At 40.5% G+C, this 16,817-nt stretch overlaps 1 protein-coding gene across 1 annotated transcript; it reads right to left on the minus strand.

Moving 5' to 3' along the window:
- Positions 1–718: 718 nt before the first annotated feature.
- On the minus strand, positions 719–8,188 carry LOC124267300 (carbohydrate sulfotransferase 15-like). The gene is made up of 6 exons (XM_046702219.1): positions 8,180–8,188; positions 7,569–7,788; positions 4,749–4,905; positions 4,182–4,335; positions 2,118–2,265; positions 719–909 (listed from the first exon to the last, which is right to left on the minus strand). The coding sequence occupies exons 1-6, from the start codon at positions 8,186–8,188 to the stop codon at positions 719–721; spliced, it is 879 nt and encodes a 292-aa protein (XP_046558175.1).
- Positions 8,189–16,817: the final 8,629 nt, after the last annotated feature.

The raw sequence follows: 16,817 nt of genomic DNA on the forward strand, positions 1-16,817 counted from the left end.
TCTATTTGAAAACAATAAACCCAAATAATTATAATATGTAGAAACGTTAAGCTTATGATCATCAAAGTACCATGATTCATACCGCCTTAATTTACCACCATTTCTAAACACTAGCACCTCTGTTTTCTCAAAATTACAGACAAGCCCCATTTTTCGCAAAACTGTAGTAATACATTGATCTTCCTCTGAAGACTAATGGCAGAATCTGCAAACAATTAATGCATTACTTTATGATAAAACACAAATACGCCTTTCAATCTGACAGCATCATCTTCCTTGTCGCTTATCGAGATGGGTAGAAACTGAGCCGGAAGTTAGTTTTACAGCACCATGACACCACATACTTCCGGTTTGGTTTGGCCTTCAAACGTTCCAGCCTTGACCTTTCTATATGTTGTTACATAGACAGTATTGCACCTGTTTGTCTCTGTTGATTGTCTGGTAATAACATCAGTACTACACCCGCTTCAGTTCCGTATCTAGTGTCCTTCCTGAAATATTTGGAATCTACCAAATTCGAATAATGTCTCTTCCTCACACCCGTCTTAATGTTTCAACAACGCGTCCATACGAATCGTACTATACAGTGTATTGCAATACGGCAACACTATTTAACTGCCAATACCCTAGCACACGACACTAACAACATTGTGACCTATACGTTTTGTATGTGATGATGCTTTCTTGGAGACTTGAGCTTCCGAAAGTCAGTTTTAATTTATGTTTCATCCTTCCAAAGATATTTCCCTTCCTGCAATATCTCGGCAAGCTGTTTGTTGAACGTTAAGTAGAACCGATCTAGTAAAATGCGGGTATCCTTTCTCATTGGCCCGGCAGTCTTTTTCTGCTTAGTCACGTGTTTCCGTTCACGCCCGGCTATTTCCGTAATTTCATCGTCGGACAGTTTGGCTGTAACACAGCAATAGGAATAGCATGCAGTGAAACACAGTTGTTCAATACTTGGAAGAATATGCTAATTGTTCAGAGAATATTGTTGATCTCCAACCTTTGTTTGTATGTTGTTTAACTCAGCATTGTTTTGTTGAGATCGAAGTTGAACTGATATAGAATATCAGACAAATGTCTGTTCGAACACTGTTTATATTGGACAAAGACTACTGGAAAGGTCACTGATCAAAACTGTTCTTTGATTTCATGGTTACTATCGAGCTGAGGAGAGATGAAGAAAGGGGAGGTGGGGTGAGGTAGGTTAGTTGAAGTAAAGCGGGGTGAAGTAAGTTGAGGTTGGGGGAGGTGATCTAAGTTTCAACGTCGTTGCCATGATTATTGCACGTAGATGATGACGTGCGTAATCGTACGTGTGTCTGCTCAGCCGGGTTATTGCCGGTGTCATAGTGCTACCTCTGAGAAACACGTAAATTGACACAGCTTAACATGGAAACCTCGTTCAAACTAAACACCAGAGCCCACCAGTTCTTTGTTTTCCCTTAATGTCGAGCAAGACAGGGCAATAACAAGTAGCCAAGTACCGTCTTCCAACGGACCAAACCACGGAACCTCCGCTCTCCGTACATGTTGCTTACCCACTACACCACAGACGGTGAGACACACAGTATCGATATTGGATGTTCCTGCTTGTAACCCGCACCATGTAGTCACCACTGTCTCACTCGATGTACCGTCACCCGTAACAGTGAGTGAGCATGGTTTTACGCCGCTTTTAGCAAAATTCCAGAACGGAACACAAACAATTGGCTTCACACATGGTACGCATATGGGGAATCGAAAGAACAAGCAAATGCGTTAAGCCCCATCGTTAATACGGACGACACTGTTCCCCTTGAATGGCTTAATGTCATGTGTGGGATGAGTGAGTGAGTCGGGTGTTACGCCGCTTTTAGCAATATTCCAGGAATATCACGGCATGGGAGACCACAAATGGGCTTCACACATTGTACCCATGTGGGGAATCGAACCCGGGTCTTCGGCGTGAGGAGCGAACGTTTTGACCACTAGGCTACCCCACCGCCCCCATTAGGATGAACGAATGTTAGGTCTGTACATACAGAGTGACAACTAGGGGTAATCACCTGGATGAAGGTGACAGCGTTTTTCTGACTTAATTCAAAAGAACGTTCAGCTGAACACACACTTACTGACGTTGAGGAAGCGAAACACTTGGTGTAAGTGATCTTTGATGTTTCTTTTGTAATCTTCAGTCCGCAGGATGAGAAAACTTTGTCTGGGAAAAACGGACAACCATTCCTTCAAGAAGACTGCATAACACCCAACGTGAATCCGCGTCTAGAACAGACATGGAATACATGTAAATTCCTTCCTCCTATCCCTAGGTAACAGATATGGTAGAGGATATAGAATGGTAATATAAACAAATACAAAATATCCAGGAGTAATTAAATTGCCAGGCAAAGAAAGATCGAAAAGTTACCACAGTTACTAACGTTTCTAGACTGTCCTATTGTGACAAACTCATTGGTACCTATGGTACCCTGGATCACCTATGGTACCCTGGATCATCTATATACCCTTGATCATCTATGTACCCTGGATCACTTATTGTACCCTGGATCACCTATGATACCCTGGATCAGCACCCGACTTACTTATGGACTTACTGGTAGTGCCAGACTTATGGACTCACTGGTAGTCCCAGACTTACGGACTTACTGGTAGTGCCAGACTTGTGGACTTACTGGTAGTGCCAGACTTATGGACTTGGTGGTAGTGCCAGACTTACGGACTTACTAGTAGTGCCAGACTTATGGACTTAGTGGTAGTGCCAGACTTATGGACTCATAGGTAGTGCCAGACTTATGGACTTACTGGTAGTGTCAGGCTTATGGACGTACTGGTAGTGCTAGACTAATGGATTTACTGGTAGTGCCAGGCTTATGGACTTAGTGGTAGTGCTAGACTTATGGACTCACTGGTAGTGCCAGACTTACGGACTCACTGGTAGTGCCAGACTTATGAACGTACTGGTAGTGTCAGGCTTATGGACTTACTGGTAGTGCTAGACTTATGGACTCACTGGTAGTGCCAGACTTATGGACTCACTGGTAGTGCCAGACTTATGGACTTACTGGTAGTGCCAGACTTATGGACTTGGTGGTAGTGCCAGACTTACGGACTTACTAGTAGTGCCAGACTTATGGACTAAGTGGTAGTGCCAGACTTATGGACTCATTGGTAGTGCCAGACTTATGGACTTACTGGTAGTGTCAGGCTTATGGACTTACTGGTAGTGCTAGACTTATGGACTCACTGGTAGTGCTAGACTTATGGACTCACTGGTTGTGCCAGACTTATGGACTTAGTGGTAGTGCCAGACTTATGGACTTACTGGTAGTGTCAGGTTTATGGACTCACTGGTAGTGCCAGACTTATGGACTTAGTGGTAGTGCCAGACTTATGGACTCACTGGTAGTGCCAGACTTATGGACTTACTGGTAGTGTCAGGTTTATGGACTCACTGGTAGTGCCAGACTTATGGACTCACTGGTAGTGCCAGACTTATGAACGTACTGGTAGTGCCAGACTTATGAACGTACTTAGTGTCAGGCTTATGGACTTACTGGTAGTGCTAGACTTATGGACTCACTGGTAGTGCTAGACTTATGGACTCACTGGTAGTGCCAGACTTATGGACTTACTGGTAGTGCCAGACTTATGGACTCACTGGTAGTGCCAGACTTATGGACTTACTGGTAGTGTCAGGTTTATGGACTCACTGGTAGTGCCAGACTTATGGACTTAGTGGTAGTGCTAGACTTATGGACTCACTGGTAGTGCCAGACTTATGGACGTACTGGTAGTGCCAGACTAATGGACTTACTGGTAGTGCCAGGCTTATGGACTTAGTGGTAGTGCTAGACTTATGGACTTAGTGGTAATGCCAGACTTATGGACTCACTGGTAGTGCCAGACTTATGAACGTACTGGTAGTGTCAGGCTTATGGACTTACTGGTAGTGCCAGACTTATGGACTCACTGGTAGTGCCAGACTTATGGACTCACTGGTAGTGCCAGACTTATGGACTTAGTGGTAGTGCCAGACTTATGGACTCACTGGTAGTGTCAGGCTTATGGACTTACTGGTAGTGTCAGGCTTATGGACTTAGTGGTAGTGCCAGACTTATGGACTCACTTGTAGTGCCAGACTTACGGACTTAGTGGTAGTACCAGACTTATGGACTTACTGGTAGTGCCAGATTCATCCGACGGTCAAACAGGCACCATCGGACTGTTCTGTTCCTGAAGCACGTCTCCAACTGATCCAGCGCCTCAATAGTGTGTTTGTGGAACGTGTCTGGAGTCAACCCGTCTCCCATGAATATGTAATCAGAATATAACCTGAAAAAGACATCACCATAGATAGCATCAGTTCAATGAACCACAAAGTCGAAATACATTAGGAAATACTGATTGCATGTGACAAAGGTCGGATCTCAACTAGACACCCGTAAGCCAGTAAGTGAGTGACACATATATAAAACTTATGATGACCCCTAAATTAACTTGGACAATTCTACGGTGTTTCCTAAGAGATTGTAAGCGTCCATGGTACTTTGTCCTACCATTTATCCGACACTCCAAGACACGATCGCCCCTGTGCCTTAACTGTGATAGCTCAAGGCAAAATATGCAGGGATTACATCATGTACAGTGATGTATGTAATCCCTCGAAATACATATTCTAACATGCATGTCGTAGTACGTGTGAGAAAGACGGAAAACGTTTGAAACAACCTAGACCAATAGCCTACCGTTCTGTTGGGTTCCTCAACAAAATAATAAACTTTGGGTCTCTGTAGAGGTGGCTCATCAAGTGAGGGGTTAGCACTTCCGGTTCCTCCAAACCCTCATTCTGGGGAATAATTGGCCAGCCCCGAAAATCCCAGAAATCAAGAGGCGTTCCGTCCCCTGAAGTAGAAGTCAGTATAAGTAGTAGTCAGTATAAGTAGAAGTGTTTCAGTATAAGTAGAAGTGTTTCAGTAGTGTTTCAGTATAAGTAGAAGTGTTTCAGTATAAGTAGAAGTGTTTCAGTATAAGTAGAAGTGGGTTGGAATTATTTGCCGAAACGAAAATGGAATGGAGATAAAACGATAATCGCTCCTTCACGTGTATAGTTTACAATTATTTTTAATCAGAAGATAATTTGAATGTGATGGTTTGTGACGACATTTCCATCCAAGAGTCTGGTCACATGATTGTTAAGACATATTTTGATGCCCATGCGTTCTTTGGGGAGACTGAATTCCAGAAATTATGCCAACTCCTACAATCCCGGGAAACATTCAAGCATGTTTCTGATCAATTAAACACTGGAGTCTTACAGTCAGGGTGTCAGCTTACACTGAAAGTCGCAACAACTGTTCCTATGAAACATTGTCGAGAAATAAACAACAAACAACCAGAAGCTTGAGAGACAATGACACGCAGTGTATGGATTTACTTATATTCGAATTCAAACATACACGATACATCTTTATGATCGCCTTATATGATCAGCCAGTTGATTCCTATCACCTTAGTGCCACGCCGCCATTACACTGGCAAGTTCAATACCCAGATTGTCTGTACTGCACAACTAGCCTACACTCCCTGATATCTCCTTTTGGTGGCAACGCACTGTCAAGGTGTGATGTTATCGTTACATGCATATCTATCGACGAAAAGAGAATACGTTCACGGGTACTAATATATACTTTGTGCACTTAGGCATCGTGTAGAAATTGCATGCATGATTCATACACACATAAGAAAAGGCGATCTTGGAACACCATCTGTGGTAGCTTGTTCTGTTACGCATTTGTCGTCCTTTCGCGTTCACAGATGTTCTCTATTAGCTATAGTCTCTTTCCCCAGTTACTTACATCGTATATCAGAGCTGTTCAGCGATATATATTCTCCATGGGCAGATAATGACCTTTTATTTGAGGCATTTAATACGTAATTTGTACCATTTGACTGTTATTGATTTTGTGACAGAATCGCAGCCCATTGTAATGACTATCGTCAAACGGTAACTAACCCAACAGTCATGGAATATTCATGACTTGCATGTATATATACAGTTATAGAGATCTGTATACCAATTATGTGATCGTGGAATCCATTTGTAGATGCCTGTCTTATAAGTTCTTTGCCTTTCTTCATCCGGAAAATATAATGTTCGACTGTTTCTTTCGTCTTCATGTTCCAGGCTCTAATCCCATAACCTGCAATATATACATCCTGTCATAAAAAAGATAGATCATCTTTATTTCCTCCAAACATATGAGGGGCGGTGGGGTAGCCTAGTGGTTAAAGCGTTCGCTCGTCACGCCGAAGACCCGGGTTCGAATCCCCACATGGGTACAATGTGTGAAGCCCATTTCTGGTGTCCCCCGCCGTGATGTTGCTGGAATATTGCTAAAAGCGGCGTAAAACCAAACTCAGTCAGTCAGTCCAAACATATGAAGACTGTTGCACGTTACAGCAATATGTCTAGTTGAATATGCAATGAATCAGTAAACACTTACTTGTGCAAGACTGTCATAAAAGCAGACACTGACAACATAACCTTCCCCCATTCTGTCATATTTAAATTACCAAGTGTTGTACAAGATCCACCAAGCAAATATGCAATTATTTCATCATCGTCATTTCTCCAAAATTCAACAAAATCAGATATTGATATAATATCACATATCCTTTCAAACATTTCATTTCCCAAATCATTAAGATCTGTACAGGAAATAATAACATGTTTAACAATATCAAAGCTACTATTAAACATATGCATTCTCTGGATTCAATCTTTTTACAGCCAACATGAATAATATAAGAGATTTTGTAAAATTTATGCTTATTAATCAAAGCTAGTTCCCACAGTGAGGGCACTGATAAGACAATATCTATCTCTAGATATTGTCTTATCTCGGATAAGACAATATCTAGAGATATCCCATCCTCGATAATCTCCAGGGTATACGTTACGATCACTATCCACTATAGTGGAGAGTGATCGTAACCTTTTCCCCTTGGAGATTATCGAGGATGGAGAGATCCTCTCTCGCTGCAATCTGGTGACACAACAAACTCTCATAAGAATCACAAATTCTGGATTTCACAACATCATACCATTTTGCTTTAGAGCATATAACACCTGTTGTGATGTATGTATTAACAGCGCCAAACAAGCCATACTTGTTTACGAGCTTAACCGAGTACAGGATAGGTGACGGGGATTTACCAATGATGATCATACATCTGGATTCAAATAGACGACGAAGAAATAATTGCTTAACAACATAGGCATCATTTAGACGGCAAATTCTACCAAACATAAGCAAACAAGATATTTCTACATACCCTTGAATTGGCAGTAGATCCAGGGTATCTAGAACCACAGGAGAGGCAGTGCGTTTAGGCAAACCTTGCACCTTTCTACAGAAATACCTTTGCGTTAACTCCAACATATCCAATTCTTTTGATGCTAAGCTGCTCCAGACAGTACAACCATATAAAGCACATGGTGAAATTGATACAAACCCAAAACCGAATACACAATAAGTAGCAAGTAAACGGCACAAACAACTGACCATATCGGAATGTGCTCCAGTAGAACATCTCCTTCCCGGAAAGACCATCATGGGCGTCTATCTCCGGGTGGGCTAAGATCCGGGCGAAGAGATCAGTGGTGCCACACTTGTCGACGCCAAGCAAGTGGAAATACGGCAAGCAGAGGACGTCGTTGAAGCCATTCCTCACTCTTTGGTGAAAACAAGGGTTCTTGTAGTCTTGTAAGAACTCGAACTTCTTCTGTTGACACGAGAGAGAAATGGAGCATGAATCATATTGGACTACGCGTGGTAGGAAACACTTTAGTCAGCTCTGGACAATCACTGAAAATATTGCTGTTTGTGGTTTCCATGACCTTTGTTCCAGTTGCAAGAGGATGGCCTGTAATAATCAAGTCTGGACCAGACTATCCAGTGACTGGCATCATGAACATCTATTTACAAGGTGGGATACGATGACATGCATCAACTAAGGCCAGCAATCTTGACCACCAGATCCCACTGGACGCATCTTGTGAACAGTTTGGTTTGTTGAAGAGCAATTCTGACCCTCGTTTTTACCGGGGACTGTGTAGAATTACAATGATTGATTTGTACCTAGAGTGTCTATAGTAGCTCCGGAAATGTCTTACATCAGGCATCAGGAACTTTATTTTATATATAGATATACGCATTGTGACTAAGGTTGACCTGTCACAATAATTAACACTGAGTTTGGGAAAACGTATGTTGATGACAAATATGATTATGTATGTTGAAAACTTGAAACACGACGACCACGACGGTAAAGTCCTCCCTATATGTGTCAGCTGTTGCTACTGTCAGCAAACTGACAGCACTGTAAAGACAAACTCCATCGACTGCGGCCTCTCTTACCCAGACGTAAGCTAGCGATTTCACATAAAGATATTTAGTTCAGTGGCGCTCGATACAAGTGGCTAGTAGACCAGATACCATGTAAACATCCAGCTGTAACACAACACCTAGGCAACAGTTTAGGATTCTGAGGCAACAGTTTAGGATTATGAGGCAACAGTTTAGGATTATGACGCAACAGTTTAGGATTCTGAGAAGGAGGGGCTTTAGCATGCAGTCAAAACACACGAAGCTCAACTGCTTCAAAGTGTTAGTTCCGGATATATTGTTAATGAGGCCCTGCAGACATTAGATGATTGTGTCGATACAAGATGATTGTGTCGATACAAGATCATTGTGTCGATACTAGATCATTGTGTCGATACAAGATGATTGTGTCGATACAAGATGATTGTGTCGATACTAGATCATTGTGTCGATACTAGATCATTGTGTCGATACAAGATCATTGTGTCGATACTAGATCATTGTGTCGATACAAGATCATTGTGTCGATACTAGATAATTGTGTCGATACTAGATCATTGTGTCGATACAAGATCATTGTGTCGATACAAGATCATTGTGTCGATACTAGATTGTGTCGATACAAGATCATTGTGTCGATACTAGATGATTGTGTCGATACAAGATCGTGTCGATACAAGATCATTGTGTCGATACTAGATCATTGAGTCCATACTAGATCATTGTGTCGATACTAGATCATTGCGTCGATACTAGATCATTGTGTCGATACTAGATCATTGTGTCGATACAAGATCATTGTGTCGATACAAGATCATTGTGTCGATACTAGATCATTGTGTCGATACTAGATCATTGTGTCGATACAAGATCATTGTGTCGATACAAGATCATTGTGTCGATACTAGATTGTGTCGATACAAGATCATTGTGTCGATACTAGATGATTGTGTCGATACAAGATCGTGTCGATACAAGATCATTGTGTCGATACTAGATCATTGAGTCCATACTAGATCATTGTGTCGATACTAGATCATTGTGTCGATACTAGATCATTGTGTCGCTACTAGATCATTGTGTCGATACTAGATCATTGTGTCAATACTAGATGATTGTGTCGATACAAGATCATTGAGTCGATACTAGATGCTTGTGTCGATGTTAGATCATTGTGTCGATGTTAGATCATTATGTCGATATTAGATCATTTTGTCGATACCAGATCATTGTGTCAGGTACAGATGCTACTACCATTTGGGATTCGAACACAAACTCTCAGAGTGAGGCGATCGCCAGCACATAAAGTCAGCTATCTTCTCCACTTCCACTTTCCTTAACTTGTGCAATCAAACATATAACATATGACATATAGCGCTGATATCAGAGCATTGTGTCTGTATGAAACCAAATTTTATATCTGTGTGCCATATCAGACCATAATTTTGACATTACCCATTCTTCCGATATTACTCATTGTTCCCGCATTACCCATTTTTCCAACATTATCCATTGTTCCAAAATTACCCATTGTCCCGACATTATCCATTCTTCCGAAATTGCGCCATTGTACCTATGTGACTGTCAGAGCCAGAATTAGACCACAACGTAGATATTAAACCATAAACAGATGCTTGAGTGAGTGAGTGGATTATTAAACGTATTGGTGATGTTTCTACATTTCAGCACTACTGCTGCCTTGAAATAAAGCATACCTGGTGAATACATTTTAAGAACCATTCAGTTAATGGTAAAAACCTTTCCAAACTTTAACTATATTACGGTCTACAAGACCATTTTAAAGCGCACTTTGAACAGTTTATAAAACGCGATATGCTTTGGTTGCCAAATTTGTATGTTGCATGAATTCGAACACACTTTTTATTGGTGAAGATGTTAGAATTGAGAATGTTTACAAAAACCTGAATACCTTTGAGAACGCAAGGTCGAAATACAAAGTTAAATTTTAAGTCAAAATGTCCTTTAAATGGACATGGAGACTGAATCAATACTTCTGTTGTCTTGTGTTCATGTGGAGAAAAACGATCAAGCGGTTTCTGCGCAGAGGGATATTTGCAGACACTGTCAGAACATAAGACACGGTTACCTTGCCGAGGACTTACATCTTAGTTTGTGAGTTCCTTAAGTAGTGTGCTAGGCCTTAGCGTACCGTTGTCTGTACTGATGTTCTCTTTATGTTCTATGTATGTTCTCTTTATGTTCTATGTATGTTCTCTTTATGTACTATGTATGTTCTCCTCATGCCGTATGTATGTTGTCTTTATGTTCTATGTATGTTCTCTTTATGTTCTATGTATGTTCTCTTTATGTTCTATGTATGTTCTCCTCATGCCGTATGTATGTTGTCTTTATGCGGTATGTATGTTCTCTTTATGTTCTATGTATGTTCTCTTTGTGTTCTATGTATGTTCTCATGCGGTATGTATGTTCTCTTTATGTTCTATGTATGTTCTCTTTATGTTCTATGTATGTTCTCTTTATGTTCTATGTATGTTCTCTATATGTTCTATGTATGTTCTCCTTATGTTCTATGTATGTTCTCTTTATGTTCTATGTATGTTCTCTTTATGTTCTATGTATGTTCTCTTTATGTTCTATGTATGTTCTCTTTATGTGGTATGTATGTTCTCTTTATGTTCTATGTATGTTCTCTATATGTTCTATGTATGTTCTCTATATGTTCTATGTATGTTCTCTGTATGTTCTATGTATGTTCTCTATATGTTCTATGTATGTTCTCTTTATGTTCTATGTATGTTCTCTTATATGTTCTATGTATGTTCTCTTTATGTTCTATGTATGTTCTCTTTATGTTCTATGTATGTTCTCTTTATGTTCTATGTATGTTCTCTATATGTTCTATGTATGTTCTCTTTATGTTCTATGTATGTTCTCCTTATGTTCTATGTATGTTCTCTATATGTTCTATGTATGTTCTCTATATGTTCTATGTATGTTCTCTTTATGTTCTATGTATGTTCTCCTTATGTTCTGTATGTTCTCTTTATGTGCTATGTATGTTTCTCCTCATGTTCTATGTATGTTCTCTTTATGTTCCTATGTATGTTCTCTATATGTTCTATGTATGTTCTCTATATGTTCTATGTATGTTCTCTATATGTTCTATGTATGTTCTCTTTATGTTCTATGTATGTTCTCTTTATGTTCTATGTATGTTCTCTTATATGTTCTATGTATGTTCTCTATATGTTCTATGTATGTTCTCTATATGTTCTATGTATGTTCTCTATATGTTCTATGTATGTTCTCTTTATGTTCTATGTATGTTCTCTTTATGTTCTATGTATGTTCTCCTATATGTATGTTCTCTTTATGTTCTATGTATGTTCTCTATGCGGTATGTATGTTCTCTTGTATGTTCTCTTTATGTTCTATGTATGTTCTCCTTATGTTCTATGTATGTTCTCTATTGTGTTCTATGTATGTTCTCTATATATGTTCGATGTATGTTCTCTTTATGTTCTATGTATGTTCTCCTTATGTTCTATGTATGTTCTCTATATGTTCGATGTATGTTCTCTTTATGTTCTATGTATGTTCTCTTTATGTTCGACCGCCTCCGTGGTGTAGTGGTTAGAGCGTCCGCCCGGAGAGCGGAAGGGTCGCGGGTTCGATCCCCGACCGCGTCGGCTTGGAGTCAGTATAATGTGTCTGAGTGGGGTATTCATGCTTCAGTGGTATCTCGGTGGGCTAGCACTATAAAACCAGCTTCAGTCTGGGCTAGTACAAGCAGCCGCACATACACATACACACGCATGCACGTCGTCATATGAGAGAAATATTCTCAAGCACGACGTAAAACCCAATTTCACCTCACCTCACCTCTCTTTATGTTCTGTGGCATGTCATTCTCAACTGTGTGTTACACATATTAGCGTGAAGCGCATTAAACGTACCGTGTTATATGTTACGTTCAGTGTGTGCTTTCTACATCAGTTTTTGATGAAGGATCATCCGCCAAATGTTACCCATACTATTTTACAGAGTAAATATTTACCAAACAAAAGATATCTTCCGCTTGCCACAAGCGTGTCCTTCCCCGACAGTCAAGCACAGTGCGACCTTGAACTGCCCCTTGTTTTTGACCATCACTTGACCAACCGGAATTTTTGGAATCATAGACCAGCGGATGACGAACGCCTTGGTGCTGGTGTCCCTGAATCTTGGTCTGTGGTGACCACCCTTGGACGCTGAGCAGGATGCCCAACATCACCAAGCCCTGACACAGACAGAGAAGCCCGAGAGTGACTCTTGTGAGAACAACCTTCCTCCACTCCATCCCAGACACTAGTGTTACCTGGTTGGATGATAAATTCCTTGTCAATAAAATATGTTGTAGTTACATGAACTGAAGTTGCGTATGATCAGTGTGCTGACAATATTACTCAAGGGAGGATTTGATGAGCATGCACATAATTCGCAGGTAAGTGACAATGTTTCAGAACTGAGTCGAGGTCATATTGATGTATATGCTGTGTGTGTTATCTTCCGTTTAGACGGTGTCTGCTATATGCTGTATGAAATGGTTCTTCCTGTTTAGACGGTTACTCTAGTCCCTACATCTATGAGAGCTTGGTTGAGCTACATCTCGCCACCTTTACATCAACTGAGAGGCTATTTAACTGAAGACATTCCTACATGAACTGAAGGCTATTTTACTCTAGACATGCCTGTAAACAACTGAAGGCTACTTTACTCGTAGACATGCCTACATCAACTGAAGGCTACTTTACTGTGTAGACATGCCTACATCAACTGAGGCTACTTTACTGTAGACATTCCTGCGTAAACTGAAGGCTGCTTTTACTCTCCTGGAGCACGCCTACATCAGCTGAAGGCTACTTTACTCTAGAACACGCGCTTACCATCAACTGAAGGCTACTTTACTCTAGACACGCCTACATCAACTGAAGGCTATTTTACTCTAGACACGCCTACATCAACTGAAGGCTATTTTACTCTATGACGTTCGTGAACACACGCAGGAACATGCTGAAAATCAACCTGTCTGTGTCTGTCTCTATATGTCTATCTCTGTATCTGTGTCATGCCTACATCAACTGAGAGGCTATTTTACTCTAGACATACCTACACATCAAACTGAAGGCTAATTTGCTCTAAGACATACCATACCACATCAACACGGATGAGCTTTACACATGACGTGCCAATGATGCATCCACTTGGCTTTTATGCATTTTGTGCATGAAAAAGAGAGAGTTTGTTTGCGTTTGTGTTGTGTTTTGTTGTGTGTGTGTGTGTGTGTGTGTGTGTGTGTGTGTGTGTGTGTGTGTGTGTGTGTGTGTAATGTGTGATCTGGACCAGACAAACAAGAGTGATAGATATTGCCCGTCGGGGACGATGACACTCAATCAACCAAACGTAGGTGATTGGTTTCAGTTCTAACATGGAATGTCCACAGATGGTACATTTGGTACACATGTGGTATAACATTGAATTCTTTAACAATTTATCATTCATACGTGAAAGGAATCGTCAGTGTGGTATGACAGGGTTTGTGTTGAAGGTACTCACACTGTCAGACACGTGGCGTGGCCATGCCGCTCCAGGTAGACGCCTGACAAGGAGTGGTAACTGCAATGACAAAAGCATACCTTATTTCCCCTGATATGAGTGTCTAGCATGAAGGTCTGTGGGGACGACGATGTACACCAGTGTTCATATCCATATAACAACACACTTCGGAAACAGTTTTTTTCAAATCAATTCACTCTTTGATGTCAACTTCTATCCCGCTTAAGACTGAAATTTACATATTGCATCCGTACGTCGTTGTACGTCGGGAAACAAATCAAATGGTTAAAGTTTCGCTACCTGAAACTATCTAAACTTAAATTGCGTCATTGCTTGCTTGATTGCGGGTGATAGAACCTACCCCAAAATGTCGCTCCTGTATACTGAGGTGTTGTCGATCCATATATCATATTATGCATAATAATAACTACCCACGGCTTTCTATGTTTCAAATGCCTCCAAGACACGTTAAGGAGAACTACGTGATTGAGGCAGATGTGTTCTATGCAACTTTTATAGACTTTCAGATAGGATTATTAATATATTTATAACATATATGAGGAGAAAGTTATAACCATGCCGAACGCATGAGGTTTTGAAGGACCAAGTATTAGAATCACGACCAAGGGACGACACTGCGCACGGCGAGTTGAATCGCCTGAAACATTTCACGTATAGGTTAGATCTTAGTGCAGAAATGGCAGCATGTCTGAAGCTGTGTCCTTTTGTTCCGTAAGCCATAAGACGTTCTACGCTGTTCATTGTGGGAGTGGGCGCTTTCAGGAACATCTGTTGCCTTGCTTGAATACACTCATGTGTATATTGTTGTTTAACGATCAGCAGCTGTATTGCCAGTCGGTAACAATTACGGTGGTAAACGTTAGAACATAGACTTAGTAGTCTCGTACAAACTGAAACTCAACTCCAACATAGAATCTGTTAACTTTCTAATGTGAACACGGTCGAAGATGATGTACAATTTCCACCTGGCTGAAGTTATTACTCACAGCTAAAATTGTAATTACACTGTAAAAACAACGGTATATATTCATATAAGAATATCTATATGTAATTCACGTATATGACGTAGAAGGGCGGATGTTGCATATTTTTCGTGAAGTAATTAGAATATGATATTTTTATTACATTCATTGGTCAACAAGATAATGAATAATGTACATTTCGTGTTCACATTCCTCCTCCGATCAGCATCCACTATTTGGGTGGACCTTGATGGAAGAGTGGATCTGAAGACAATCAGCGGGTGAATGGGATCCGATGGATCATAAACAGTTGATGGGGCTACTGATCTTTCTGTGTCTCTCAACAACATCGTCGTTTCCTTGTTTTACACAGGACATTGGGGCAAGAAAGTATCCACTAATATTAGACGGTTGCTGAGATGTAACATACAAGACATTCGACGGTGTGGTATTTTATACGGGTATTCATAGGTGACAATGCACCTAACTCACATGAGTGAGTATCTCACAATAGCTCAGCCTGGAAGTGATTGACATTTGTAAGTTTTGGTCAAGTCCAATTCTCTCATGTATACTTTCTTTTGGCGGGCATGTTTATTGACTGGCATGACATGTGATATATAGAGAATCTCACCAAAGTGTCTTCTGATATCAATTATATCAACACGAGTTGATAAAGTTACAAATATCCAATGGCTTGCCGAGGATATTTTTACTTTTATCAACGAGTGTTGATATATTTGATATCAGAAGACACGAGGGTGAGATTCTATTTATCATCCAAACTCACTCTTCATTAATTTTCAATGAAAAATGTACATTTCTGAACATGGTACTGCCATTAGACTTGCAGTGCAGCGATGTCATAGCATTGTGACGTCATCAAGTACATGACGTCATAGCATTGTCAGGGCATTGTACAAATCTACTGTCAAAACGATATCTCCTAGGAGATATCGTTTGATCTCACACAAGCGATATCTCCTGTGGAACACAGTTTTGGATGATATAAGCTAGGACATGAACACCTGGTGTTATCGGCATGACATGTGATATAAGCTAGGACATGAACACCTGGTGTTATCGGCATGACATGTGATATAAGCTAGGACATGAACACCTGGTGTTATCGGCATGACATGCGATATAAGCTAGGACATGAACACCTGGTGTTATCGGGATGTTTACAGTGATCAATCCATGATGTTTTCTCCGCTCTGTTGCCTTACCTAATCCCTGTCAGCGTATCCCATACTTAATTTCGATTCCCCACAAGTTACACAGTGTGAAGTTCATTTCTGGTGTCCTCCGCCGTGCTTTTGCTGAAATATTGATAAAGCGGCGTAAAAACTAAACTCCTCACTCAGCACTCATTCACTCCCAGGCTTAACTACTACAATTAGTACCGTCCCTAGGTTTATTAGTTTGATTCTTGTTTAAGCCGTCCATTCCATTCCATCGATATGGCGTTCTATAAATTCTAACCTGGAATCTGTGCTGGGTTATATTTATACATGTTTACACGTAAACCTAAATAATCAAGTTTATGTAAGGAGAGAGGTTCGTGTGACGAATATACACATTCCACTACAGAGACGGCGCATTGGTTCTCTAAGCGTCACAATCAGAAAGAGTTCCCGAAATAGATTTCATGAGGTGTAAATTGCAAAATACTGATAATAATAATTTTAATGGAAACAAGTAATGACACCAGGTGTTCGCGAGAAGTGTGAACACCCCTGCATCCCGATATGGAAACACCTAAAACTCACTTTCACTAATTTTCATTATAAGAGTAAAAGTGGGCAGAAAGCGTTAAAACGTTTGACAAGCGGCTGTCATACTTCTCACAATGAAAACAAATGTA

This window comes from Haliotis rubra, unplaced genomic scaffold (genome assembly GCF_003918875.1).
Source record: "Haliotis rubra isolate DU_JTF1 unplaced genomic scaffold, ASM391887v1 Scf130, whole genome shotgun sequence".
In the NCBI taxonomy this organism is placed as follows: Eukaryota; Metazoa; Mollusca; class Gastropoda; order Lepetellida; family Haliotidae; genus Haliotis; species Haliotis rubra.

Coding starts and splice junctions, on each gene's coding strand:
- LOC124267300 (XM_046702219.1), bottom strand. Junction 4,906..7,568: donor CTGGAGCACATTCCGATATG/GTCAGTTGTTTG, acceptor CTTCTACTTCAG/GGGACGGAACGCCTCTTGAT. Junction 4,336..4,748: donor TTGAGGAACCCAACAGAACG/GTAGGCTATTGG, acceptor TGTCTTTTTCAG/GTTATATTCTGATTACATAT.